At 41.1% G+C, this 26,523-nt stretch overlaps 1 protein-coding gene across 3 annotated transcripts in view; it reads left to right on the top strand.

Annotated features, from left to right (window-relative positions):
- Etv6 (ETS variant transcription factor 6) overlaps positions 1 to 26,523 on the top strand; it is a 224,431-nt gene that overhangs the window by 164,369 nt on the left and 33,539 nt on the right. For all 3 annotated transcript variants that reach the window (XM_077798879.1, XM_026412111.2, XM_026412110.2), the window contains exons 3-4: positions 10,639 to 10,803; positions 22,682 to 22,816. In XM_077798879.1, the coding sequence (XP_077655005.1) occupies positions 10,639 to 10,803; positions 22,682 to 22,816 (300 nt within the window). The remainder of the gene's footprint in view (positions 1 to 10,638; positions 10,804 to 22,681; positions 22,817 to 26,523) is intronic.

The following is a 26,523-nucleotide window of genomic DNA, read 5'->3' as shown; positions in this document are numbered from 1 at the left end:
TTATAATTTCACGTTCCTCCCATTTCAGAGTAAAAAGAGAATGCCTTTCCTGTCTGCCTCTCTCTTCTGTTTTTCTCCCCATAGATATTGGGAGAGATATGTGTATATATTTCTCTTCTTAAATCTAACTTGTTTTTGCACTGTGTCACAGGCACATGCTTTTACTCATTTGCATACATGATACTGAAAAATGCTAAACTGATTCTCCAATGATCCGTGCATAAACTTGAGGTGGTCCATAAATGTTGAAATTGCAGACAGATATTTCTGAGCCTGTGCCTATGCATTTAAAAGAGGGTTAGTTTCTTCCCTGAACTCTCAAAGGGATTCTTTGCCTCCAAAAGTTGAGAGGTATTGCTCTAATCTATCCCCCTTTTCCATTAGCACTTTACCTTCCCCCATCATTTCTCTTTTCAGTATGACTTCAATTAAATTGTTGATGCTTAGTTCTTCATGAATTTTTGCATTAGCTTTAATTTTTAAAATATAATCAACCCTTGGTGTCTGCAGAGGATTGCTTCCAGGACCCCTGCAGATACCCAAATCCAAGGTGGCATAGTGTTTGCATATAACCTACATGCATCCTCCCATATCCTTTTTAAACATCTCTTGATTCCTGTCAACAACTAATACAATGTAAAGGCTATATAAATCCTGGGTATTCTGTATTGTTTAGAGAATAAAGAAAAATATCTGTATAGGCTCAGTACAAATGCAGTTTTTAAAAAATATTTTCAATCCACAGTTGTTTGAATCCATGGATGTGGAACCCATAGATTACATAGGGCTGACTGTTTCATTAAACTGTTATTATTTATCTTAATTGCTTAATATTTATCTTAATGCTGAGGTTGTTAAAGTGCCCCTTAAATGTTACACCTAAGGCAAATACCTCACTTGCTTCCCCCTTGTCTGGGCTCTGAGTGGGCTTCTGCTCAGCCCTTGTTCTTCCACCCTCTCACCTACTACATATCATTATTCATGTCTCCTCTTCACCCGTTTTCCTAGCCTGGGCCCAGCCTCTTCTTCAAGTGCTGCACAGGCCTCAAAGCTCTGGGAGAGCTTCACACAGTTGACAAGAAACCTTGCTCCAGCTTCAGACACTCGAGTGAGCTATAGAAAGTAGTTGATCTCCTGAGATACATGGCAAGGTGCAATTAGTCTGCTCTCTAGGCTGTGCTCTCTTCCTGACCCCCCAAAATGCACAGCACTACCACATATCTGGTATGGTGCTAGTCTTTATAAGGACTGTTGCATTTCATACTTAAAATTGCCTGAGAAGGTGAGAACTATTCTTGGCCCCATTTTTATATGTCTCTTACCACATCAGGCTTGCTGTCCAAAAGTGGAAATGAGAAGCAGTCTCCAAAGTCATGTTTGTGAGGGTCAGTTGCAAGCCATGGGCCAGTTTTCTGATCTAAAAAGCACACCTGATCTGTCAACAGGTTTTCTGCCCAAACCCCTTTGAGGCTAAGTCAGAAAAATCTGCAAAATGAAGTTTATAAGAAAAAAATAATTCAAGGGAATTGTATATGATTTTGGATCTAATCATGAGCATCAAGAATCCTTGTTCTTGGAGATTTGACATGAGGAGAACCTTCCAGCCTCCACTTAGAAACTGAGTGCTAAGATTCAGGGTAACCTTGAGGACAAAAAATAGGAAGGGTTTGGAGCTTCCAATTCCCTAGTGACAGAATTTGCGTACAGAAAGCAGTTTTGATCAAAGAGCACATCCAAGGTTAGAGACAGGCCTAGAGGATGAGCTGCTGGAGCTCTTTGAGATGCATCCTCTGGAAGCAGCTCCAAGACTCAGAAGATACTTGGTTTCCTTTTGGAGGAGAAGAATACTGGTAAGCCCTGCCTGCTGCAGCCCCTCTGTGCAGGTCAGAAAATGCTCTCTGGGCACTGTATTCAGGATCTACAGCTAAACTAGGCCTGAGAAGTCAAGTTTATCATTCATTATTCCTAATCCTTTATATTTTTACAATGCATTTGAGAGTGCAAGGGGCTTTTATATCATTATTTCCTTTGACCCAGAGGAAACTCACTGGACTGATACAGATAAGGTGGAGCTGGAATTTTGGTCCTAGACTCTTTGTAACCTTGGACAAGTCCCTCAACCTCTCTGAGCTTCAGATTCTTCTGTAAATGTCTTTGTTCCGGCTTTAGCTCCTTCAGAGAGGATTTGCTGAGATGACATGGGTATGGAAGCATTTGGTAATGTTTTGAACCACACAGATCTAAAGTGACCTGACTATTCAAGCCACAGCAGGATTAAATGATGAAAGGATAAGGGTGGCAGTTGCAGGCTGTAGAACTAGCCCGGAGCTGGGTCACCTAATAATGGGGATCTTAGACTGTACAGTCTAGCATTACTGGAGGACCATTGTATGCCTAGCCCCATGTGCAGTCACTGAGAAACCCCCTTCAGCTGTATGCACACACATTTTAATTCTTAATATTTGTGCCTAAAGATTAGCAACTTTATATTGTTATGCTGTGTGCATGTGCGACTATGTAACAACAGATCCCATCAGTATGTACAACTATAATGCACCAACAAAAAATGTGGGGGAAAAAAGATTAGCAATTTTATCTCTTAGGATGTAGAAGAGGCAGTGAGGGGCACTGCTAATTTGGACTCAAGACTGACAAATGATGAATTGGTTAACAAAGTAGAAATGATGAGAACTTTTGGTAAAAATGAAAAGAGAATTAATTAGGGAAGGGAAATGAAAGACATGACCAAGTGTTGTTGTTTTTTTTTTTAACTTAAAGATGGCAAATTTTAAAAGTGTAGAGAATTTCCTATGATCCCATGACCTGAAATGCTACATCACAGCTTACCACTCTCTAAAATGAAACTCGGACTCATCAACTGGATATGACTTGTTGGAATGAGAAGGGGAAGATAACGAAAGAATCTGATGAGTTGTTTTTAACTAGAGTTTTTTAAATATAAAAACAATGCATGCTTTATATAGAGAATAAGGAAATTAAAAGAAAAAAATCATAAGTATCACCTATAATTCTACTATTGAGTGACAGTTGCTGTTAACATTTTTATGTTTTATTATAATGTGGTTCTGTGCATGACTTTAGCTTGATCACATGAGTACACACAACTATTTTGGTTTTCGATATGAATATGTACTCTTTATAAAGGTTATGTTATTGGTTACATACTTTTTATTATAGATGTTGTTAATAGTTTACTTAACTATTCCCTGATGTATGTTCCCAGTTTTCCACTATTAAAAATAACCCTTGATATTAAAAATAACAATGAACATCTTTGTGCATGAAAGATTTTTCTGTATACAAAGTTATTTCTTTAAGGTAGATTCTCAGAAGTTAACATTCACTGGGCTCTTAAAATATCACTCAGTCGTTTGCCAGAAAGATCATGCCAATTTATCTTCCCACTGTTTTGTACCAGTCTAATGAGCTTGGATTTTTAAAAAGATGTATATAATGAGTGGAAAAAAAAAAACAAGTTACTGAAAAGAAAAATATAAAGGCGAATTTCTTAGATCTAGAATGTTAAAACTAAGTGAGCTGAAAACTATGAGAGGCGCTTAGGAGAACCATGAGTGATGGGCAGGATAAGAAGAAGCATGGTATCGCCTTCTGATTGGGTCAGATGGGGTAACTTTAACATATGCAAAGGGAAAGCAGAACTGTCCAACTTCTTCTTCCCTGTCTTCCACCAACAAGACTGAAACAGGTAGTGCACACACTGACACAAAGGAATTGAAGCCCAAGATGGGTGGATTCAAATCCAGGTTCTTATAAGTAACTTTGAAGCTGTTAGGCCAGACATGTGTGATTCCTGGCCAGAGAACTTACAGGGGTGAAAGTCACCCTTGACAGTGACCCTTAAGGGAGCAGAAAATGGAAGAGGTAATTGCAAAAAAGATGAGCCATTGTTCCCTGATGATAGGATTAGAAAAGGGTACCAGAAATAGAAAGTGTGTGGGGGTGGGGAGACTGGAAAGAGTACAACAACTGACCCGATGTAGCATTTCCAGTTGAAGTTCAGCGCAGATTTTTCAAACCTTTGGGTTTCAAGCACTTAGGGAAAAGGTATCACTCTGGAGTCAGACACCTGCTCCTGCTCTCCATCCTCATCTTCTTCAGTAAGGTTGCTATAAATTTTATATTATGTTGTATTTCTGGAGACCAGGAAAGCATTTTGTTTAATTTCTAAATGTTTTATTAATAATATTGGGAAACGTAGTCCAATTACCAGACTACTTAGGTAGATTGATAAGAGAAGGACCCTACCCCGAGGGAGCCAATCATTTGATCAGTATCCATCTGGAAGGAGGTGGCTTGTGTGTCTTCAGAGTGTCCCCAGATCAGCACTTTGTCAGTGACCCGTTCAGGTGGCAGATGCTTATCAAAGCTGCAGAGTAGAGATGATCCTAGAAAGAGATTCAAATCTGGAGATACTGCAGGAAACTAGAATGATGAGGTCTAATGTTGATTAACGTGCATTCTTTTTTTTTTTAAATCTTATTAATGAGTTGCAATTGAGTTAATTAATGGGTAATCATTTGGGTACCAAGATCATTCCTAAGAAGATAAGATTACTGCAGTATTGATTATCAAGCATAATTTTAAGCTTTTGTGAAGTTTTCAATTCTTTTTTTTAAATTTTTTATTTGTTTTAATTAGTTTTACATGACAGTACAATACAGTTGGGCTCCAAGTACCAGGTATACAAGTACAACTCAGGGTGAGAGAAACATGATCAGTAATAACAATAGAAGAAAAGCAGTAGCCGATATGTATTAAATGCTTGCTTTATAGGAGATATGGGCAGATCTTTTATATCATCATTATTATTTATAGGATTTCACTTTATACTGGCTTTATGTCATCCAAAAATTTGATAAGCATGTCATCAGTATTCAATGGCACTTAATTCATATGTTGAAAGTTTTCCCTATTTTTCTGTTGAAGCAAGTGAGACATAAAGAGGTTAAGTGACTTGTATAGATCACACCACTGAGAAATAGAAATTTCATGTGATGCTCAGTGCCTGCAGTCTTAACTGCTGTGAAACATTTTCCTTTTTGTCTTTTCTTTCTTTCTTTTTCTTTTTTTTTTTTTTTTTGAGTTTATGAATTGAGCTTTCTGTCCTGCCAAAATGTAAATAAGCTTAGACAGAAGTAATTAATGATATGGACTTTGGGTCTGACCACCTGAGCTCAAATGTTGGGTCTTCCATTTCCTGGCTGTTGAACTTTGGCAAAGTCACTTAACTTCTCTGAGCTCCAGTTTTCTCCTTTGAAAACATGGATAGTGATAGTTCCTGCCTTACAGGGTTAGTGTGGGAATTAATGAGTTATGAAAGTAGTGTGGCACACAGAAAGCTCTTGTGCTTGCTGTTACTGTTAGGCTACTTGAGAGGTCATATGGTGGATGTTTAGAGTTGGCACCAGAGGGCCGATTATCCCAGCACCACCACTTCAGTTTACACATGTTTTCTCATCTGTAAGAGAACAATAATCATTGTCATGACTAGATTCAGTGTCAGTGTGCAATAATTGCTGTTATTGATAGAACTATATTATTTAGAAAAGGAAAGGTGCAACCTACACTATTCCTGTAGTTTGTGTAGGAAGGTCTGCCCAACAGCATCCTCACAGGAGACGTGCAGGTTGGCAAGGGTCTAAAAACTATAATGCAAAGGTTGTGTTTGGACCTTATGCTTAATCCAACGGTAGGATGACTAAGCAAGGAAGTGATAGCTGTCCTCACTATGTCAAGGATTACAGAATTGTGTGTCATCAAGTCAGGTTTTGAGAGAACATGGGATGTTGGAAAGAGTCAGGGCACCTGGGGGCAAGTTCATCCACTTTTCCAGGCTTCAGTTTCCTAATCGCTAAAATAGAGTAGGAGTTGGACAATCTCTGAGCATCTCCTGTCTCTCTCACTTTGTAATTCTGCCCTCCTTCCCATAGAATCTAGAGCAAATTCCTGTTTATGCATAAAGTTTGGGATAAAGGATGATTTTTGCTAAGTGGCTACTATAATGAAAGAACTTTGAACTGCATATTGCTCAAACCACATCTGCTGTCTCCATTACCTCATCTGTTCTATTGACATGAGAACCTAACCTACTTTGCAGGAGTTACATGAGGTGATAACATGGGGAAGCATCTCATCAGCTCCAAAGGTGTAATCTGCTGTGTTGATCATTGCTATGGCTGGCTTACAAATTTTTCCAAGAATGAAAATATAAGATGCTCTTAAACACTAATCTGTTTGCCATGACTCAGAAGATCCTTCAGGAAGTTACAAAATCTCAGGGTCATGATCATGAACATGGAGTAATTTTGTAGAAAAATTAAGGACCTGGCAGTTTGTAGTCTTTGGTTTTTAAGATTCAAACAAAATAGGAGCATACTGACTGTACTGATCCCTGAAGGGAATAGAGCTCCCATATTCTCAGTCCATCATTTTACAGATGAAGCCCCTGAGCCAGAGAGAAACTGAGCAGCCTGCCCAGAATCACGTGTTAATTAGTGGCTGATCTGGGAATGAAATCCAGGCTTCTGACTCCTAGCACACTCTCCATCTTTAGTATAAGCATTAACTCAAAGACTAAAATGAGGGTAAGATTGCCCTGATGAATGTGGCTGCCCACTTTGAACATGGAATTAAAGAGATCAAGGAAGTTTAAGAGCCTGGGTGTATCATAAGGTATGAGACCATGAACCTGACTCAACTCCCACTGGGAAAAAAGTGAGGTGGAATTAGGCATGATTTTCTTAATCATAGCTGTTCATTTCCTCTGCACAAAATTCTTCTCAGATAGTCGCTGAAAATTAATTGGCATTAAACATGCTGGTTTTAGTAAACGGCTTTCACTGGGTTTGTTATGTGCACAGGAAGTAGTATATAGGTGCAGAACAATACAGTGTCTGTCTCGGGCTCCCCGGCTAATAATCATTAGCACCTATGTTCCTTCACTGTGTTGAGTCAAGGTTTCAGGAGACAACTGTACAACAAGTTATACTTGTTCGCCTCTCACCTTGCTCAGGCAGCCTCTGTCCTGCCGGCAGCTGTGATGTCATGTGAAGAGTCCAAGCAGTTGAGTGCTGTGAGCAGTTGAGTGCAGTGAACAAGCAGCCCAGAAAGTAGTGCTTTGTTTCTGGAGGCATTAAAAGCAGAGTTTCATCCATACCTCCCTCCTCTTCCCATTTATATATCTATTTCTCTGAGGATCTAAAGATTTTTTTTTCGTTATATTTCTGTTCTCTTGGTAGCTTGAGAACGCCTCCAAGGATCTCAATCTTGAATAGGTAGGAGTCAGTTTCAGTCTTTTTTGAATCCTAAGAGGTGTTGAAAACCAGTCTCAATTCTGAATCTGGAAGGGAAATGCGTATGTACACGTAGACCAGAATGTAGACCCTGGGGTCAGACTACCTGGGTTGGAATCTGAGCTCATCTTGTTCCTAGGGCCATACAACCTTGAGCAAATCCCTTAAATGAACTGAGCTTCAGTTTCCTAATCTTAGCCCCTATCTTAAGGGTTATATGCACATTCAGTTAAATGAACTAATATTTATAAAGTGATTACAACAGTGCTAGGTGTATAAAAGTGCTTAATAAATGACTGTTTAGTAAATTAAATGGTTTCAATTAGACCAGAGTTGCCTCCAGGTCCTATTCTCTGTTCCACTCAGAAGCTTTAACACACCAGGGCCCTTAGGTTTGAGGGAATGGCTTCTTTTTCCTCCATTAGAATTGCAAGGCACATCTTATACCAAACCTTTTTATTCTGTAGAATTAAAAAGGAAATCACTTTGGGATTTGACTTCCAACACCTAAAGTGTAGCAGACCTCTTTTGAGATCAGTGAGCTGTCCACCTTCTCTCTTTATGCTAATGGAAGAGCAGTTGACTGATCCATTTATTGAGTGGCCTCGAGCAGGTAGATTTCTCCATCAGGGTCGCTTTTGTAAAACTGCTAGGATTGCAAAGTATTCTCTGTCACTTTCTGGGTCCCTTGAGCCTCAGGTGGGTTCCTGGTGAGGGGTTCCCACCTGGCTGGGGCCCTGGTTGCCTCAAGGACTGGGCTGTGGGAGCGATTAATGGGAAGTGAGAAGAGAAACAGTTGTTCTTAACCAGCAGCACCCTTTGCAGTGTGTGACTCTTCTTGTATTTAGGGAAAAGATTACTCATGAGTATTTTCTTCCATAGAATATAAAGAACCTCAAATTACTACTTGCGTCCCCCCCGCCCACTTCTCCTCACCTCCCTCCATCTCAGCGTGTCCTCCGCAGAAACTTCAGCATTTTGCTTTCATTTCCCCTCCCGTGCAGGATTCAGTTCTGTATCTGCTTTGGCACCGGCACTTCCCGCAAGCTGCCCCGTGCTTTCCCTGCTTGGCCTGAGCATCCTGTACTCTCCGGCCTTCTCTCCACCAGGGGCTTTCGTAGGCCAAGCTTGACTTGACTGGCCACCCATCTCATAATGGCCAGTGTATTCCTGCTCCTTGTGTGAAGGACAGGAAGGTAGACATCTGTGACGGGACTGTGCCGGTCCCGTTCAGAGGGGACACCATGGACTATAGGAAGTGTGAAGGTTTTCACTGGCTCAAAAGTTGAGACTTTGCTGAGCAGCTGCTACCTCACTATGATTCCCTATAGGGATTTTTGAGGTCACTGTAAAGAGCGGGGTGCCTCCTGTATCCTGGACCATTTTAACAGGCATTGCTTTCTGGCTCAGCCAATAATCAAAAACAAAACTTTGAATCCTTTAGTGGCCATGTTTTAAACTAATGGTCATGAAACAATCACATACTACTCATTATTCTATAATGCTACTTGGTTTTTTTCCATGTGAAAAAAATAACCCCCCTTAAAAAAAAGAAAAAAAGAAAGAAAGAAAAAAGAAAAACTCTTAATGATTTTGATGCCCAATAGTGTTTTATTGGTGCCTTACAAGATGGCTGGCTTTAAGTGGACTTCCATAAAGTCAGAGGAAGCCAACTACCTTTCTTCAAAAGGATATTCCAGGGAGGAGCTACTTGGAGCCAACATCGTGCCCAGACCCTGGATAGACTCCAAGGAATCTCAGCCATTTGTTCCCCACTCCAGCAGCCCATTAAGAAGATTACACAGTTCATTGTCATACCTGTTTCAGGGTAAAAGGGATTCTTTCCAAGATCTAACTGAAGGACACTTTTATGACATACTCAGGGAGTCTCCTTAGGAAGTTTAAGTAACTTACACTGAGAGACTGAAGCTTCTCTTAGCCAACATTGATCCCATTGTTCTCTATTTGAACTACTGAGTCATAACATGTGATTTTAGAGAATGAAGCTCTGTTGAGCTTCTAGCTTCTTCTGACCCAGTGGTTCTTAAATTCTTGCTGTCAGGATTCCTTTTAATTCTTAAAAAATTTTTGAAGACTTCCCAAGAACTTTTACTCATGTGGATTCTATCTTATCTCTATTTGCCATATTATAAACTAAAACAGAATTTTAAAAATACTTATTAACATTGAAAAAGAGTAAGCCAAGTGTACATTCATATAAGTATATATTTTTAAAAAAATGTTTTTTAAAACAAAAGAAAATCAGTGCAAAAAGTAGCAGCATTAGACAATTTTATAAGTCTATTTAATACCTCACTTTATAGAAGATAACTAAATTCTCAAATCTTCTGCATTCAATCTGTTGCACTATCACTTGTCATGTAGTCACTAAAGCATTCCAATATCTGGTCAGGAAAAAAGAGAAAAAGAGGCAAAGAATCTCTTAATATTATTAAGAAAAAACTTTGTACTACATAGATATCCAGCAAAAGTCTTGGGAACCCTAAGAGGTTCTTTAGTTCAAACTTTGGGAACCATTGTCCTAATCACTTGAATGATATATCAAAGCTTTCCCACAGCAGCAGACCAATATAAAAATATAGGACTCCCAGCCAGGCTCCCAGAGACCCAACCTGAGCCACCCTGGGCCTCGGCTCCAGACCTCCCACCATCCTCTTCTGATCCTTCTCAGAAGAACCTCCCCAGGAAGCTCTGACATCAGCAAGTCCAATAAAAAGGCTAAAGATCTTTCATGCTTACCTTGCCCTCTTATTCCCAGAGGCTAGCCTGATGGTTTCCCAGGGGCTGAGTAAGTCTGTCTTCCTGGAAGAGTTTTCAGGGAACACTTCATTATTTGGCAGCTCTGGAAGGTCAAGGCCAACTTTGAAACATTCTCACTTCAAAAGGGCACTGGGCTACGGTCAGATCAGCTCTGATTCTAAGATCCCCTCCAAAGCCTAGCTGAAGTTTGTCTTAACTCTGTGCCCCTGGGCTACTTTAGGCTGGAATTAATACAGACCCCGGGGCATGGTTTTAAGACTTACCATCCCTCACTTGAAAATGGAGGGCCAAGATTTCCTCTTAAAAAAAAAAAAAAAAAAGAAAAGAAAAAGAAAAAGATAGTCTGACAGCACTTAGGAAGCCTGAGTTTTAACCTGGGACTTGGAATCAAGCAACGGGGCTCTTAAGACATGGAGACTCAATTTTTTTTTAACTCTTCAGAGATCTTTATTCCTTATACCAGCGGTCCAACTGATAAGACCTTTTCTTCTCTTTTCTCTGCCCTGCTCTCTCTCTCCAACAGGCTTGCAGCCAATCTACTGGAGCAGGGATGACGTAGCCCAGTGGCTCAAGTGGGCTGAAAATGAGTTTTCTTTAAGGCCAATTGACAGCAACACATTCGAAATGAATGGCAAAGCGCTCCTGCTGCTGACCAAAGAGGACTTCCGCTATCGATCTCCTCATTCAGGTGAGAGTCTGGACTCTTCATATGGGCTCCATGTGGAAAATCTGTAAGTCAGTGGTTGGCCTTTGCCACCACTCGTCCAACCTACAGAACCTCCACAGTCGGTCATCACAGGCAGATGACGGTAACACTTTTGTAAAAGGAAGATTCCACTGACCTAAGCCAGTTTTAGGGGAGAAGAAGTTTCCAGATCAAGGGGAGACTTGAGGTTTGGAGAGGTAACCCACTTATGGCCTACAGACATTGGAACTTAAGGGATCTAGTTGTGCCACCAGGCAAAGAAGAAAATGCCATTCCTGCCCTTGCATCTGTCTACCTGGCTCCTGATTCTGAAGACTTTCAGAGATGGCTGAGAGAGAGTATAGGTTGTGAACTGCTCGTTTAACAACAAGAAAGGAAGGGACGTGGACATTGCTGAGGCCGAGATGACAGGAAGGAAATAGGAATGAGGGAACTGGAAGTAAGGGCTGGGAAGTATGGAGCTACTCGTAGCCAGGGCAAGTTTAGCAATAACTCAAAGGGCCTCGAGTGATTTACCGTGGAGTCTGGACGTTTTTTGAAGTAAGACTTGTAAAAATCCTGAAAGATAAAAGTAGAATTTCCTAGAGACTATCTAACTAGGAAGATTTGTCATAATATGGGCTCCTAAATGACATTAGAAGGTTTAATTGAATAACAAGCATTTGCACCTGCAAAATATGTTACGAATGTAAGACTTCAGATTTGCTTCTCAACTTTTATTTTTCCCACTTTATGGATATGGAGAAGATAGCTGTCTTGAAACTGCATATAACAAAGGGGAACTTCCATCTCGGGTTTATTCTCTTGAGGGGTCAGTTAGGAAGCACAGAAGGTCCTCATCCTTTTGAGTCTCCTTACACACCGACTTCCCTGTGACTTGCCTGGGAGAGTCCCTTTTATTCTTTGGCAAAGGGCAAAGATCCTGCATGAGGCTATGGCATAGCCCCTAAGTAAATTCAATCCTATTTAACCCTGGAGGCCTGCCAGAAATTAATAAACTAACTGTCGTCAGGAAACATCTCCCATTTCGGTGGGGTGAGATAAAGCTTTAAAGTAGAATACCATCTCCTCCTTTTCCCAATTGCTGCAGACCGTTTGTATGAAGAAATGCTAAAGAGGAAGTTTCCCCAAGTATAGATGTTATTGAAACTTGAAAGTTTATGTTTCTAAAACAGGTGATTTTTAAAGTTTTATCAGGGACTCAAGCATACTAGGAACATTTTGTCTCAAATCATTGATTTTTGGAGGGTGATCTCAGAACAAGAAAACTATAAAACAGCCATATATGTAACTAAAACTATCCTAAGTAGTTCCTTTGAGTTTGTTGCAAAATACTTCCCTTTTCTGTTCCAGTGGAAACTCAGTAGTGTCATGCTCAAAGAGGCAAAGTTATATATTTGAAGGCAAAAACCCCTAACTCTTTAGTATTCCAGTGAAGCCGCTTGCGTAAAACAAATGCAAAAAAAAAAAAAAAAAGAAAAATTCAGTGGTGTGTCTGACTGGATTTGACCCTGGGCAAGCCTTCCTCCCAAGACCCTATAAGTTTCCCCTGCATCGTAGCTCACATGCTCATCTTTATTAGGGGTCTGTTTTTCTCCCCAGTGACTTCTCAGTTTTCTTCATGTAACTTGGTTCTCTCTGCTCAAAGCTATGAATAAAGATATGTGAAACCAGTCAGTGGCTCCTTGCCACTCTGTCAAGTCTTTGCTGGGGTGGGCCATGTGGAAGATGGCCCTGCTCCCAAGGAAGTTAGTGTCCAGTTAGAGAGGCAGAATTGCATTGACCCTAAAGACCAAAGACAGCTGGAGAAGGGAGAGAGCAGATAGGGATGGGTCACATGAGAGAAGAAATGGAGTTGGTCTGGAACATGAAGGGTGGGTGGAATTGAGTAAGCAGAGGTAACTGGAGGGGATTCGTCTCATAGATTTGAGTGATAGTTAAAAAAGAGGAAGAAGAAGTCCACATAATGTATAGAAGAGGTAGAAGACAAGAAGGCCATCTAAGGCTAGCGCCCTAAACCAGACACAAGGTACTAGAGACCACAGATAGGTGGTGGCAGTAGAAATTCACTCCGTGAGTGCTTACTGAGCAACTCTGCAACAGTGGTATGGAGGTCCAGCTAGATTATTAAATGAAGCTCAAGGGTATGGCAATGGAGATGAACTTTGAAAACTTGGAAAAGTTAACAAGAGGGAAATAAGGAAGGATGTTGAGGAGGAGGTGGTATGGGCAAGTTTGCAGGAAGAAGAGTTCAGAGATAAGGTGGTACATGCTACATCCTCCATTTGAAACTGTGCACTATCACTCACCATCCCTCCTCTCACTTGTTTGATTCCCTTCTCACGTTTCAAGTTGTGTGACTTTTCCTGAAAAGTTTAACTTGACTCACAACCCTATGACCCTAGAATCTTATTCCCTCACAATCTGGGTTAGGTGCCATTCCTCTTTTATCCCAGAGTATTCTCTGCTTCATGGCCCCTCACACCCATGCACACACAGAGAATATACATGACTGGTTTCTACCCCATATCCATCTCCTAGAATAGAAAAGTTTAGTGTGGGCAGGGGTTTTGTTCTGCATTACCTAGCACAGATTATGGCATCCAGTTGGCTGGCACTCTACTGGAATGATGATCCAGCTTGAGTGCGCCTTAAAAGCCCAGGTGAAGAAGATTGGATCTCATTCTGCAGATGATGGGTGACCTCTGGAAAGTTTTGGCCAAGAGAATGACCTGATTGGAGGTCTTCCTTTAGGACAGATACTTACCATCAGTGCAGAGGGTGGATTTACTGGGTCATGGTCACTACAAGCAGGAAAGCTAGAGAGAGTGCTGTTGCTATAAATTTAATGCAAGACAGTGAGGTCCAGACTGGGATTGGTGAGACGCAGCAACCAGTAGTGCTTCAGACACAACGTGGTCAGCTATGGTGGGGAGCTGATTTGGAAGTTGTGGAAAGAGTTCATTTGGGAGCAGGCAGAAAAGAGTAAAGAAGACATGTCCTGTGAAAGAAGAACAAAGCCAGAGCTGGGGATAATAGATAGGAGTATTGTCCCCAGTAGGTGGATTGTTGTGAGCTGGGATACAGGTGAATTTATTTATATTGTGGGTAATTTAATTATAGTATCAGCCAGAAAACCATGGGCAGAATTGCAAAGTGACACCTGCTAGTAAGGGCTGCAAGAAAGCTTATCAGATTACAGAGGAGTATCATCCCAGGCTCTGAAGGACAGAACAAAGACACACGTAAAAGAGCCATCTTTGAAGTGACCAGCAACCCCGGCCAGCCAGATGAGGTATGATGTGGGCACAAGTGTTCTCCTCAGGCAGAGACATGGTTTATACAGAAAATCTTTTATTTCTTTCTCAGATGGAACATTTGCCATTGTTTCTTCTGATGTGGGCTTTCTGCGTTAGCAGTTTGGTGGCTTCTCCACCTGGCTTGTCACAAATCATATCACTTACTTTAGTTTCTTCATCTGTAAAATGAGGTTTTCACCATGTATGTCCTAAGCTCCCTTCAACTACTAACAGTTTGGCCCAACTTCAACACTGAAACAGTGTGAAGCTTTAGTGAACAGTAGGACCACCCCACCCTACAGGCAGTCTCCTTCCACCCAACCTTGTTGTAAGATGTAGACTTTACACAGTTTTTTTTTTCTCCCATCTTTGAATGTTTTTTGCTACTTAAGCAGAGTTGGGAGTTTCTTCTCACTATTAGAATAAAACCAAAGTACCTGGTGGCCCCATCACATAAAAAGAGGACCATATCTTCCACCCAGCCATGTTTTCCACACCTGGTCTTTCCCAAAGCTGGGCTCTCCTAATTCATCTACACTGTAGAGAAGAGAGCTGACTCCATGCATTATAATTGCCTGAAATATGAATTTACCTTAAGCTCAAATACAAAAGCTTCTCCAAATGCTGTGTGTTGTATTCTTTGGTCAACTTAACAAATCATACTTATTCATGTTAGGAGGAGAGTCGTCCTTTCCCACCCCTACAATAAAGCAAGGAGCACTTGGGCTGTGCTTTAAATAGCTAGTGGTCTCTAAACAGAGAGTATCACAGTTGAAGACAAATGGGGTCCTTTTTTTTTTGGAATGGTCTCCCGACCAGAAGATATAACAAGATAACAAGCTTATGACACTTGTAAAGTTTAAGAATAAGTGTGAAAGGATCCTAATTTTATAAAAGCTTCGCCCAAACAGAATAATTTTTCCCTGGGTTGCTAGGTAGTTACCACAATTAAATGGTTATGGGGCGATTTGAACTCAGAGAGATATTTGGCTATAGGACTGCTTTTGGACTCTGAGAAAATACACTAGTAAGAGGGAACAGACAAGATATCATTCATATTTACTCTTATTTGACAGTTATCCATTGCAGGGCATTCAAGTAGAATGGATTTATACACCCTTTATTTTATGAGAACAAAAACCCTAAGTTAGTATCAATTTAATTCATGTTGTACCCTCATTCAGTGCTAAAACAAAAGTGGGGGGAGAACCATATTTTCAAAATTCCTTCAATTCAATTTAAAAATTTATTGGAGATTTCAAAACACATTGGGAATTTTAGTGTACTAAAATTCACAGTCTTTTAGTATTCCAGAGGGTGATTCTGCAAATTATTTCTACCCTTGTGGACCCTTGTCAATCCACCAGAACCTTTGTCTTTGGAAATATGTTTTGCTTGTATTCATAAATATAGTGAAAATCCCATTTCAAAGTTAATCTGAAAATACTAGTCATGTACAGATAGTTCCTTGGACCAATTTGCCTAAATTTCTGTTAAGCAGTGACAAGTAGTTTGCTGAATTAAATGGCTGGGTCTTTGAGCTGCTTTAGAATTAAGTCAGAGAATCCATGGATCCAGCTCCCAGAAGGGGAATTATCGCCCAGAAATGTGGGAGCTACCCAAGTGCTCCTTGCTCCTTGAGTCAGCTCTTCCTTCTCATACTGTGTCTTTGAACAAACAGCAAAAAAAAAAAAAAAAAAAAAAAGTATGACACATCAGAGAAATGCTTAGAGAAGTCACTACTTATGGGAAAGTCATTTAATTTGTTAGTCCTTCACTTGTCCCACTTGTGAAATGGTGACAGTAACTGATCCTTCTGTTACATAGTGATGTCTTGAAACTCGATAAAAAAGACCATTCGGCACTTCCTTTAATAAAGCACATAATTATTTCACAATATTTCTGTTTTCTCAATAGCTCATTATTTATCTTACCTTATATTCTATATCCGGCTCAAGGTAATTTTCTTATTATATTTGTTTTCTAACTGCCTGCCCCCCTTCTTCTCATCAGGATCCCTGTGTCAAAGACATACCTCTAAAACTAAATTTCAAATATTTGTTCCTAAGTAAAAAAAAAAAAACTAGCTTATTTTTATGTTCACGGAAGGCATTCCATATTGAATAAAAAGTTTGTAATTCAATTAACCTACAAAAATGTGTTGAATGGAATGCTTAGAAACTAGGATTAAGCAGAGTCAAAAAGCCAAGCAGTTCCATTACAGGAATGGTCATGTTTTGACCACCTGTGGGATCCCCCTGGGTCTGTGACTGCATGGGTGTTCTTTCTGTTGAATTTATGAGATACAGGGGACTTCATCCTGAGCCCATCATAGGCAGGAAAGACCCAGCAGAGAGAACTTTCTGACACATCTGAAAAATATTCCTCCCACACCAGGCATGCCTCTTTTAAGAATTGGTCAGAAGGAAACCAAAACTCTCTGAATAAAAATGAAAAAGAAGGGAGAACTGTTTGCAAATTTAAGAATGTGTTACTTCAAATATTCTTCCTAGGAGTTTATATACATAATAGATCATCACCTGAAAATGCAAATTTTTAGCAATGTTGAAAGATTCTTCTTTAAACCTACTAAAACTGAGAAATTAAAAGTTGTGGAACCGCAAGGGGAGGCTCTCAGAAGCATTGCAGATGACGCTGAACATTGGCCCAAGCCTTCTGAGAACAAGCAGTGATAATGAGAACTTTAAAATTAATCATACCCTTTCACTGATAATTCTGTGTCTAAGAAAATATCCCAAGGAAATCATCCAGAAGTGCGCAAAAATAAAATGATGCCCTTAGCAATTCTATTTATAATAGTAAAACTGGAAATTCCCCAGCCACCCCCTGTATAGGACCAGCCAAGCAAACTCAGGGAGGGTAAACAGAATGGAATACACTGCAACTTTACTACCATTCACCTAGTCACTCATTATTTCTTCAGTAGATCACACAGGGCTTGCAAAGTGTTACAAGATTTTAAGCTGAGGAGTGGCATGGCAAGGTACAGAGGTGGAGGTGGGCCAGTCTGTTTAAACAGGAGGAACAATGACAGTGACTTGAACTAAGGTGCTCCAACAGAGAGAAAAGAGTGACTCCAGGAATATTTAGAAGGCTGTCTATAGGTATTGATGACTGGATGTTAGATGAAAGGGAGAGAAGAGTTAAGGATTACTCCCAGGTTTCTGGCCTGATGAACTAATAGAGCATAAACGGAACTAGGGAACCCCCTCGGGTTTGTAAAGATTTTTATGTCTGGCACATGAACTGTGTGGAGCCTGTGTGACATCCAAGGGGAAGTACCCGGAGTTAAATGAATGTGGGCCTGCAGTTCAGAAGACATGCCTGTCAGGAGCAAATTGAGCAGAGGCTGGTTGAAGCTATGGGAACAGACAAGATTGGCCAAGAGAAAAGGTCAGTGAGAGCCCCAGGGAACCTTAATAGTGAAGAATTGGAGATGGAAGAAGAGCAGAGGTGAGGGAAGAAAGCCAGCAGTAGAACTCTGTGTAGCCTAAGAATGTTTTCAAAAGGAGGTGGTGATTCCTGGTGATGAAGGTTGCCGAGAAGCCAGGCAGTTCCCCAGGACCAACCACTTTGATAGCAGAAGGATGATTTCAGGAGGACCCTTTTGGAGGAAGGGTTAGAGGGGAGACCAGAATAGAAGTAAGTGGAGAGAGCAATAGTTGGTAGCCCGTCCAGGCAGTTTGACTATGGAGGGGCAAGAGGGACAGAGCAAGACATGGAGGGGATGGGGACAAAAAGAGGGGAGGGGGGCTTGCAACTGCTTAAAAACTAAAAGCAAAAACCCCAAGAAGAGATTTGATGAGATGACTGTGAATGAGGGGAACCATGGAAAGTGATGACTGTAACTAGAAATGCCTTTATGAATCGGCATTTAGTCAACTGGGACCAAAAAATACACCATTCATACGAAAATGATTTGTGAAACTTATACATGTGCTTTCAATACAAAAACACTGAAGCAAAGGGAGTATTTGAGATTTGTCTGTTAACAATTATACTTCCAAGGGATACCATCTACTGAGCATCCATCATGTTAGGTACCTGTGCTTTGTACATGTCATCTAATTTGGTTCCCATAACAGCCCTGCCAAGTCCATGGCATTGTTCTCGTTTTACACAAAATACTGAACTAAGCCTTCAGCTGAGGTTCAAAGAGGAATATAATTTGCCTAAGGGCATGCAACTGGCAACAGAGGAACCAGGACTCAAACTTGGGACTACCCTACTTCAGAGCCCCAGTATTTTCCTCCAAAAGTAAAAATAACTTAAATGAATTTTAACACCCCCTTCTCAGTAGCATCTGTACTTTCTTGGTCTCCAGAGAGTGGTATGGTTGATAAGACAACTTATTGTGGTATTGTTCACTTTCTCTACTATCCATTTGAAACAAATTTCAATAAAATAATAGAATCTAGGATTCTCAAAGTACATCCTAGCTTGTCACTTCAAGATATGCATGTCAATATGGTATGTGTATTATGTCTATTTGTGTGGGCACCCACAAGAATATCTATATTTTAAGACCTAAAGCTTATAATTTGGGGGATACAAATACGTCTAGGACCCTTTGCAGAGACTTATGCAAGTGAAGTGCCCCGAAACTTGCTAACTTCATGACAAATCCTCCTCTACCTGTCACATGAGTACATGAACTATGTATGTACGCACAAAGATATTTGGAGGGACAAATAAAAAGCTATTGTCCTTTGACCTACAGCCCTGGATTCCATTGCTTAGTGCAATAAAGCATTAGTTAGTATAGTTACATCTTTTCTGGGATGATGGAGAAGATTTAACAAGAACCAAAGGCACAAAGAATTTTTTTAAATGCCACTTGAATTTAAGCCAGGGGTCATTTGCTAAGTTAGATATATAAGACTATGGCTCATGCTCTTTGTTTTCAGTAGGCTAGTGATAATATTTTTTAAAAAATATCTTCTATATACCAGAGAGCCTTTTTGTTCATATACTTCTTAGATATGATCTCCTGTGTATATGAGGATTTGAAGAGTGTATTGGTAGAACAGGCTGGGTGTTGGAAGAGCTAAGGGGCAGTGGACAGGAGAAAGTTGGAAGGGCATCTTCATTTAGAAACCTGTTATAGATAAAACACACGATTTGTGTTCTCCAGAAGCCAAGACTAAGAACTTAGGTACAGGGATGGCCAGATTCCAACTCAACAGAATTTTCTACCAACTATAGCCATCCAAATATGGTTTGCTTATGCCATGGCCAGCTGCCCATCACAGGACATACTCGTCCAAGGCTACTTCTTGGCAGAGAAAGAGTAGCTGGGGACTCATACCAAACAGAAGTTTGAGTCAATGTAAGAAACCACTAAATCCTCTCTAGGCCTAAGATGCCATGTCATTACAGGTACACCAGTCATGCAACATGCATAGTTCTTACACAGCTCATCTGCCCCACACTCCCATGGTAGTGATATGTTTATGCTAATCCAGTCACATTCCCTGACCAAGATCCTGATTACTGTGAAAAGGTGTCTTTGAATGGATTGGTCTAGTCATGGTCACACTCTAGAGTCTTAAAATTAAATTTTTTTCTGGCCAACCACCTTGGACTTGGGTCCATGCTCACTTGATAGCCACCCCCACTAGATGGCATTTATGACTGTTATCTTAGCAGTAGTCAAAATAGGCTCACAGTTTAGGTATGAAACTGGCAAGAGTCCTGCTTGGCTCAACCTCCCCCTGCTTTCTCCTACATGCTCAGGGAGAAGCTTCACTGACTGGCATTCTTGGCCAGCTCCAGGATGAGAGAGTCCAAAGCCAACCAGCCAGCAGGCCTGGGAGAGTGTGAGGCAGAGCACATGTCAGTGTCTCTGAGGGCGTGACCTAGCAAGGCCAGCTGCAGGGTCCCAGGAACCCACAACCATGATCCAGACCCTCCTCTTCTATTTTCCATGTGAGACATCTCTAGGGGCCTACAAAGCTGACCTAAGCCCCTTGAATACTAATATTAATAACAATAATGTAGAGTGAGTGATGGTGGTGGTGACAGCCATAGCTAGTGTTTGCTGAGCGCTTACTTTTTGCCTGATGCTGCATTGAGCTTTTTGTTATTGACCATGTCACTCCATGAATCCTGCCAAAAATCCTGCAGAGTGGATGCTGATTACCATTTTCTAGATGAGGAAATGAGGATTGGAAAGGTTAAGAGATTTGCCTAAGGAAGTATCAGTCAGCTAAGCTTCAGAGCATAGACCAAACCATTCTGTTCTCTTGCCTCACTTCCTTTATGAACAGAGGAGAGTGGCTTCCTCCCCTCCAGCCCCTGTTCTGGTCCCCACCAGGGAGCTTCTCCAACCCGGAGCCAGCCTCCAAGGAAGACTTGAGGGCAACATGTACATTAACCCTGCTCCAGGTACTTCTAGACATTTCCCTCATGTAACCCTCACAGCCAGCATCTGAGATAGGTGCTACAATTTCATTCTGCAGAGAAGTCCTGGGACTTGCTCAAGGTGACCTGATGCCCAGGCGGTTGCCTCCGCAGTCTGTGCCCCTCACTGCACCTCAGCTGCCTTGCTGCGTGAACAGCCTCCAACACCCTCACAGACACTAAATTTATATTTCCTGGCCTCCCCTTCCAAAATGGATACACTAATTACAGACCATTTTTTTTTTAGTAATAGTAATCATCAGGAACACATTTTTTAATGTTTTCATTTTCTGTTCTGCAACTACTGAAATAAAACATTGATCAAACCCACAGGATCAAACCCAGCAAGTGTGAGGCCATGTAAATTAGGAAAAGTTCAGGAAGACATTACACTAAACCAAAAAAAAAAAAAAAAAACACCCAAGTGTTGATTAGGGACTTATTTTTATGTGAGATTAAAATACGAATCATTAAAATAGGACTGTATTTTGGGCTGCGCATCCCCATCTCATCAGAGCCATCACCATGACTACTAGATTTGGAGTCCATGAGTGCCAGAGCCCTTCCCCGCTCTCAAACATGGCCACGTGTGCCAGGTCCTCCCTGATCCGTGACATTTCCAAAAGTGTGGTCAGAACACCTTTGCATTTTCCTGCCTGTCTCCTTTTAATGAAACACCCAAGAGACTTCATCTTCATCTTCATCTCTTTGAAGCCTTTTCTTATCCAAATAGTAGTGGCAGTAAGTTACACTAATAGCAACCAAAATTCAAAGGTGGAGGAAAGAACAAAGTTTTTAAAAGCAAGGTCAAAAGGTTCCCCCAGGAATTTCTTGGGATCGGGTAGCCATGGAACTTCATGTGGTACAAACAGTGGAGTGGAGATTTGCAGAAAGAAAGAAATTAATATGGAATTCAGATACGTGCTAAATTTGGAGGAAAAAAATAATATAGCAATATCTATAGCCCAGAATATGCAGTTAAAGTTGTTAATTAAAGTATCTGTTAAAAAATGGCTAAAATTAGAAACAAAGGCCCATTGTTTGGTACAATTGTTGACTGCATATCTCTGTGTAGGGAAGGGTGTAGGGGGGACAGCATTTTAAAGATTAACCACCCATCCTTATAAGGTTTTGAAGCACCCACCTGCATTTTGAACTTGGATTTAAGCCAAAGGGGAGGACCAGACCATGACAGTTACTTTGCTAATTAACTATTTTCAGTGGACACTTCAAATACCAACTATATCAGAACAGAGGGGCCTCCGCTCAAACCGGCCCCCACCATCTTCTGCCAGCGGCTGACATCTTAAGATGATTCTCTAGAGCTTGTAGAACCTTGGCATAATGCCTATATATATTTTTAAAGGAGGGAAGCATCCCAGACTGTGCCAGTTCCTTATAGAGCATCGTCAATAGTTAGCACCTCTGACCGGACTTGTGAATTTTGTTCATTTTTATTCTCTTCCTGCCCAGGGTTGGAGTCAGTTAGAAAGGCGTATTTGTCTCTGTTGGGAAGGTTTCTGTAAAGAATCTGAGTTGTCATCGGAACATAAAATATGTTCATACAAATTGACTTCGTAATTCTTTGAATAATCTGAAGTACAAACAAAGAGATATGTAAAAGAGGATATTTTCACAAAAATAATAGGAATTAAATTGGGAAAATTTAAATTCCTCCTAATGTCTGGGATGTTACTCTAATAGGCTATCATTAGCCAGCTCCTAAAGCAATTCGGTAATGTGGGAACATCCTCAAAACCTAAGGTAGAGGGGAAAAGTGGTTCCTAACTACTAAAACCAGATCCTCACTACATAACGGTAGACATCATTACCAGGGCTTCTCTGACTTCATAATGGAAATCTAGGTGGTTTTGTTTCCTTTCTGGTTTTGCACATTTTTAAAAACTATTCTTATATACTGCTTTCATAATCAAAAATGTTTAATTTTAAAAAATCACATGGTTCTGACGTCTTGAGTTTCAAGGGCTGTGTCCTGTCCCTGTGAGCTCCACGAGGACACTTGGCATGCCCATTATTTTTACCGACTGTCCATACCGAAGTGCCAGTCACGTAGCTTCAGCCCAGTCAGCAGCAGTGGAATAAGTATGCCGTCTCTCTCCCATTTCTTTTCTTCCCAGGTGATGTGCTTTATGAACTCCTTCAGCATATCCTGAAGCAGAGGAAACCTCGGATTCTTTTCTCACCATTCTTCCACCCTGGAAACTCTATCCACACTCAGCCAGAGGTCCTACTGCATCAGAACCATGAAGAAGGTACTGGACAAGGCTGCTCTTTCCTTACCTGAGGTTTAGACAAACCCCCTGGGGTTTGATTGTTAACTTTATTAGCTGTTCTTATTCATGCAAAGTCATTTTTCAGTCAACAAATATTTATTGAGTGCCTACAATGTGGAAGGCACTGGGGGAAATGCCTAGATAAATAAGATGTGATGGAGTTGACTCTCTGAGGCTCACAATCTAATTGAAGCCATGAGACAAATGTACACATGAGAATAAAAGTCCAATTATAACAGTAGACACCATAGAGACAGAGAATAGAAGGGGAGGTTATGTCCAAGTACAAGAAGCAAAGTCAGCTTCATAAAGAAGGGCTCTCTGGAGGATTCCTTGAAGGTCCAGCAGGGTTCTAATAAGCAATGATGAAGTGGAGAACATTCCAGGCAGAGTAAATGACTAAGAGTGGGGCTAGACCTTGAAACACAGCAGTTGGATAATGCGGGTGCTGTGCCCACCCCACCTTTTTATTATGAAAATTTTCAAATATATATACATGTATATGTGTGTATATAAATGTGAAATGGTGAGGGATGGCCTCTTCACATCACCTCTGTGCCTTGGACAACTCTTCTCATTTGATACTACCTCATAGAGACCTATGCTCCTACCTTGCTGTGTCCACCTGTTCACCACATTTAAATAGTATACACGCAGATACACACACACACACACACACACACACACACACACACACACATACATGTACATGCACATACATATGTATTCCAAATAGACCAAATAAAATACATAGACCCCTGCAAGCCACCACCCTCTACAACAGTGATCAACATCTTGCCTTTGCAAAGCTTATCCAAGGAGGTGAAACTGGAACCAGAGAGTGGAGCACTGGGATTTCCAGGCTAGTAAGGAAAGTCTTGGGGAAAATGATCAAGATTTTTGAACAATAGGTAATGAAACAGGAAAGAAAAAACCCAGACCATGTGGACTCAGTGTTGTGTTGGGGCTTCTTCATCGACCTTAGGGAAGTTTATTGGCCTGTGCTCAGTGCCGGGGCTTCTTGCTGATGTCCCAGTTGCTGCTCCTGTTGTGATTCACAGGAATCATAAAAGCACTGGTGGACAATGGGAAGGCACTGGGGGAACTGTGGTCCTGGATGTAGTTTGAGAGCAGGTGTTCAGGTACAGAAATTGGGTTTAAAAACACTGTTTTCAGCCTGATTCCACAGAAGAGCTGAGTCTCACCTCTGAGGGCCACTGTGTCTGCATTCTCCTGCCAGGTAGACCATGCAACACTCCTAAATGTACAGTGGTGCTTTTTCACTGTGCTTTCCTTAGGACCAGATTTCCAGGGCCTTACCTCCCCTTGGGGAATTTCCTTAAATTGATTGATCATCTCCAAGAGCAGGGCTAATATTTTTGTAAGTTTTGTGTTTTCTTAACACTTCACCAAAGGGAGCCTGAGTCCAGGTGGTTCACGTGGCCTCCTTGTGCCAGCATCTCACAGCAAACTTCCATGATGAAGAATAATAAACGAGCATTTCTGGCACGGTCCCTGCATCTTTCTCTCATTGTTTCTTCCCCGGGCCTTACCTTTGCTAAATTTAGCAGCTTCTCCCTCCCCCAATTCAGTTTTTAATGTTCTTTTGCTCTTCTTGCTGTGTTCATTTCCGGACTGCATAATAGCCAACAGTCACTCTAGAAAAGAGGAGGTGGGTTTACTGAAGCTTGACACTGTCAAGAATTACATTACCTAGTCTGCTCCTTCAGATACAGAGTGTGTGATGGGCGTCCCTTGCTTTTCTTATTATTAAAAAAAAAAAAAATCCCATTTGGAATTTCTGTCCCCATTTTATTCCCAAATATGATTGGAGGCATGTGGATGCACCTTATCATAAATTTTCCTCCTTTCTCCTTGGCCTGATTTGACTGATAAGTAGGTATGTTTGTTGTTCTCATTTGCCAGAGCTCATCAATAGAGAAAGCTGGCTTACTCCGAGAACTACTCTCAAACCAAGTAAATACAGATATGCCAGTGCATAGGTAGTAATGAGCTGTGCTCTCAAGTGTTATGTCAGTGGTGAGCTCAGTAGGTAAGAGAATGGAGCTAATGAGGCCAAGGTCAAAGGTTTCATCACCCTGCAGACCAGGTGGCTCGGCTTCAGAACCAACCTTAAAATACCTAATGCATTCTCAGAGACCTGTCCTTAAGGCTAACAGACAGGAAGCAGGATCTGAGAGCATATGCCCTGCCCCTTTGTCTATTTAGATGTGGTGTACAGATGGACACAGCAAGGTAGAAGCATAGGTCTCTGTGAGGTGGTATCAAATGAGAAGAGCTGTCCAAGGCACAGAGGTGATGTGAAGAGGCCATCCCCCACCACCACTGACTTTCAGATACGTGTTGACTTAATATCAGACAGACCAAGTAGAGTGGTGAATGGGTCAGTACTTGTATCCCACCTCCAACCACCGCCGGCCTCTTTCCCTTCTTCTCCAAAAAGAAAACATCCAGCTCAGTGTGAATTGTCTTGAGAATCTATAGTGTTGTATTTAATTGTGAAGGGTAATAAATGATTGATGTGAGCATATGTTAGCATATAGAAAGATCTGGTCCTGAAAAAGAGTCTGCAATGGGAAATTAGACACATCAATTATTACTTCCTCAATGATTTATTTTACATAATTAGGGATACATGCAAAAGCATATTAACCCAAGACTCTTTATGTTACTATTGACTTGGCTCTGACACACACACACACACACACACACACACACAAGTTGAATATGCCTTATCCAAAATGCTTAGGACCACAAGTACTTCAAATTTCCGATTTTGTAATATACATAGTGAGATATTTTGGGATGGGACACAAGTTGCTGCAGTCTGGCTGCAGCAAAATAACCGGGGGGTTACGAACAACTTGTGTACGTTGATACAGCAGGAGTGGGAGCCGTTTATTGTAGGACCGGAGCGATATTTATACATTCCACACAGCTTATCTTAATTAGCATAAACTAGATATATCAGTCAACCAATAAGGAATCTCTACACTTAATGGCTCGCTGGCCTTACTTCACAAACCACTCCCTCTGGCATTTTGCCAGGCGCCATCCAGACTTGTTTACAGACTCTAACATTTATCTGGCAAAATGCCAGGCGCCATCCTGACTTGTTTATAGACTCTAACAACAAGTCTAAACAGAAAATTCATCTGTGTTTCATATATACCTTATACACATAGCCTGAAGGTAGTTTTATACAATCTTTTAAATATTTTTAAAGTTTTGATTTTACACAATTTACCAGTGTCCTGCATTTTGGCTGCAACCTATCACGTGAGGTCAGGTGTAGAATTTTCTACTCATGGCATCAGGTCAGCATTCAAAAGTTTTCAGACTCTGGAGCACTTTGGATTTCCGATTTTGGATTAGGGATGCTCAGCCTGAATATGAAAGAGAGGATAGGAAGAGAATGGGGCCAGCAGAGAGGGCCCAAGTCAGCTGCTGAGCAGCCTGGTGCAGTGAGGCCTGGAGAGTGAAATGCAAAAAGGGGGCTTCACTCAACCCCCAGCCCACCATTCACCTGATCCCAGCCACCAACTTAACCAGTTCACACATTGATCATTTCACAGTGGAATTTACATCACAAAACACATGTGTCTTATTTAATCTAGCAAAGCTCCCCCACAGATACCCTTTGTGAGGCATTACTTGAAATCTCA

This window comes from Urocitellus parryii, chromosome 5 (genome assembly GCF_045843805.1).
Source record: "Urocitellus parryii isolate mUroPar1 chromosome 5, mUroPar1.hap1, whole genome shotgun sequence".
Lineage (NCBI taxonomy): Eukaryota > Metazoa > Chordata > Mammalia > Rodentia > Sciuridae > Urocitellus > Urocitellus parryii.
This window is presented reverse-complemented; position numbering and strand designations above follow the sequence as displayed.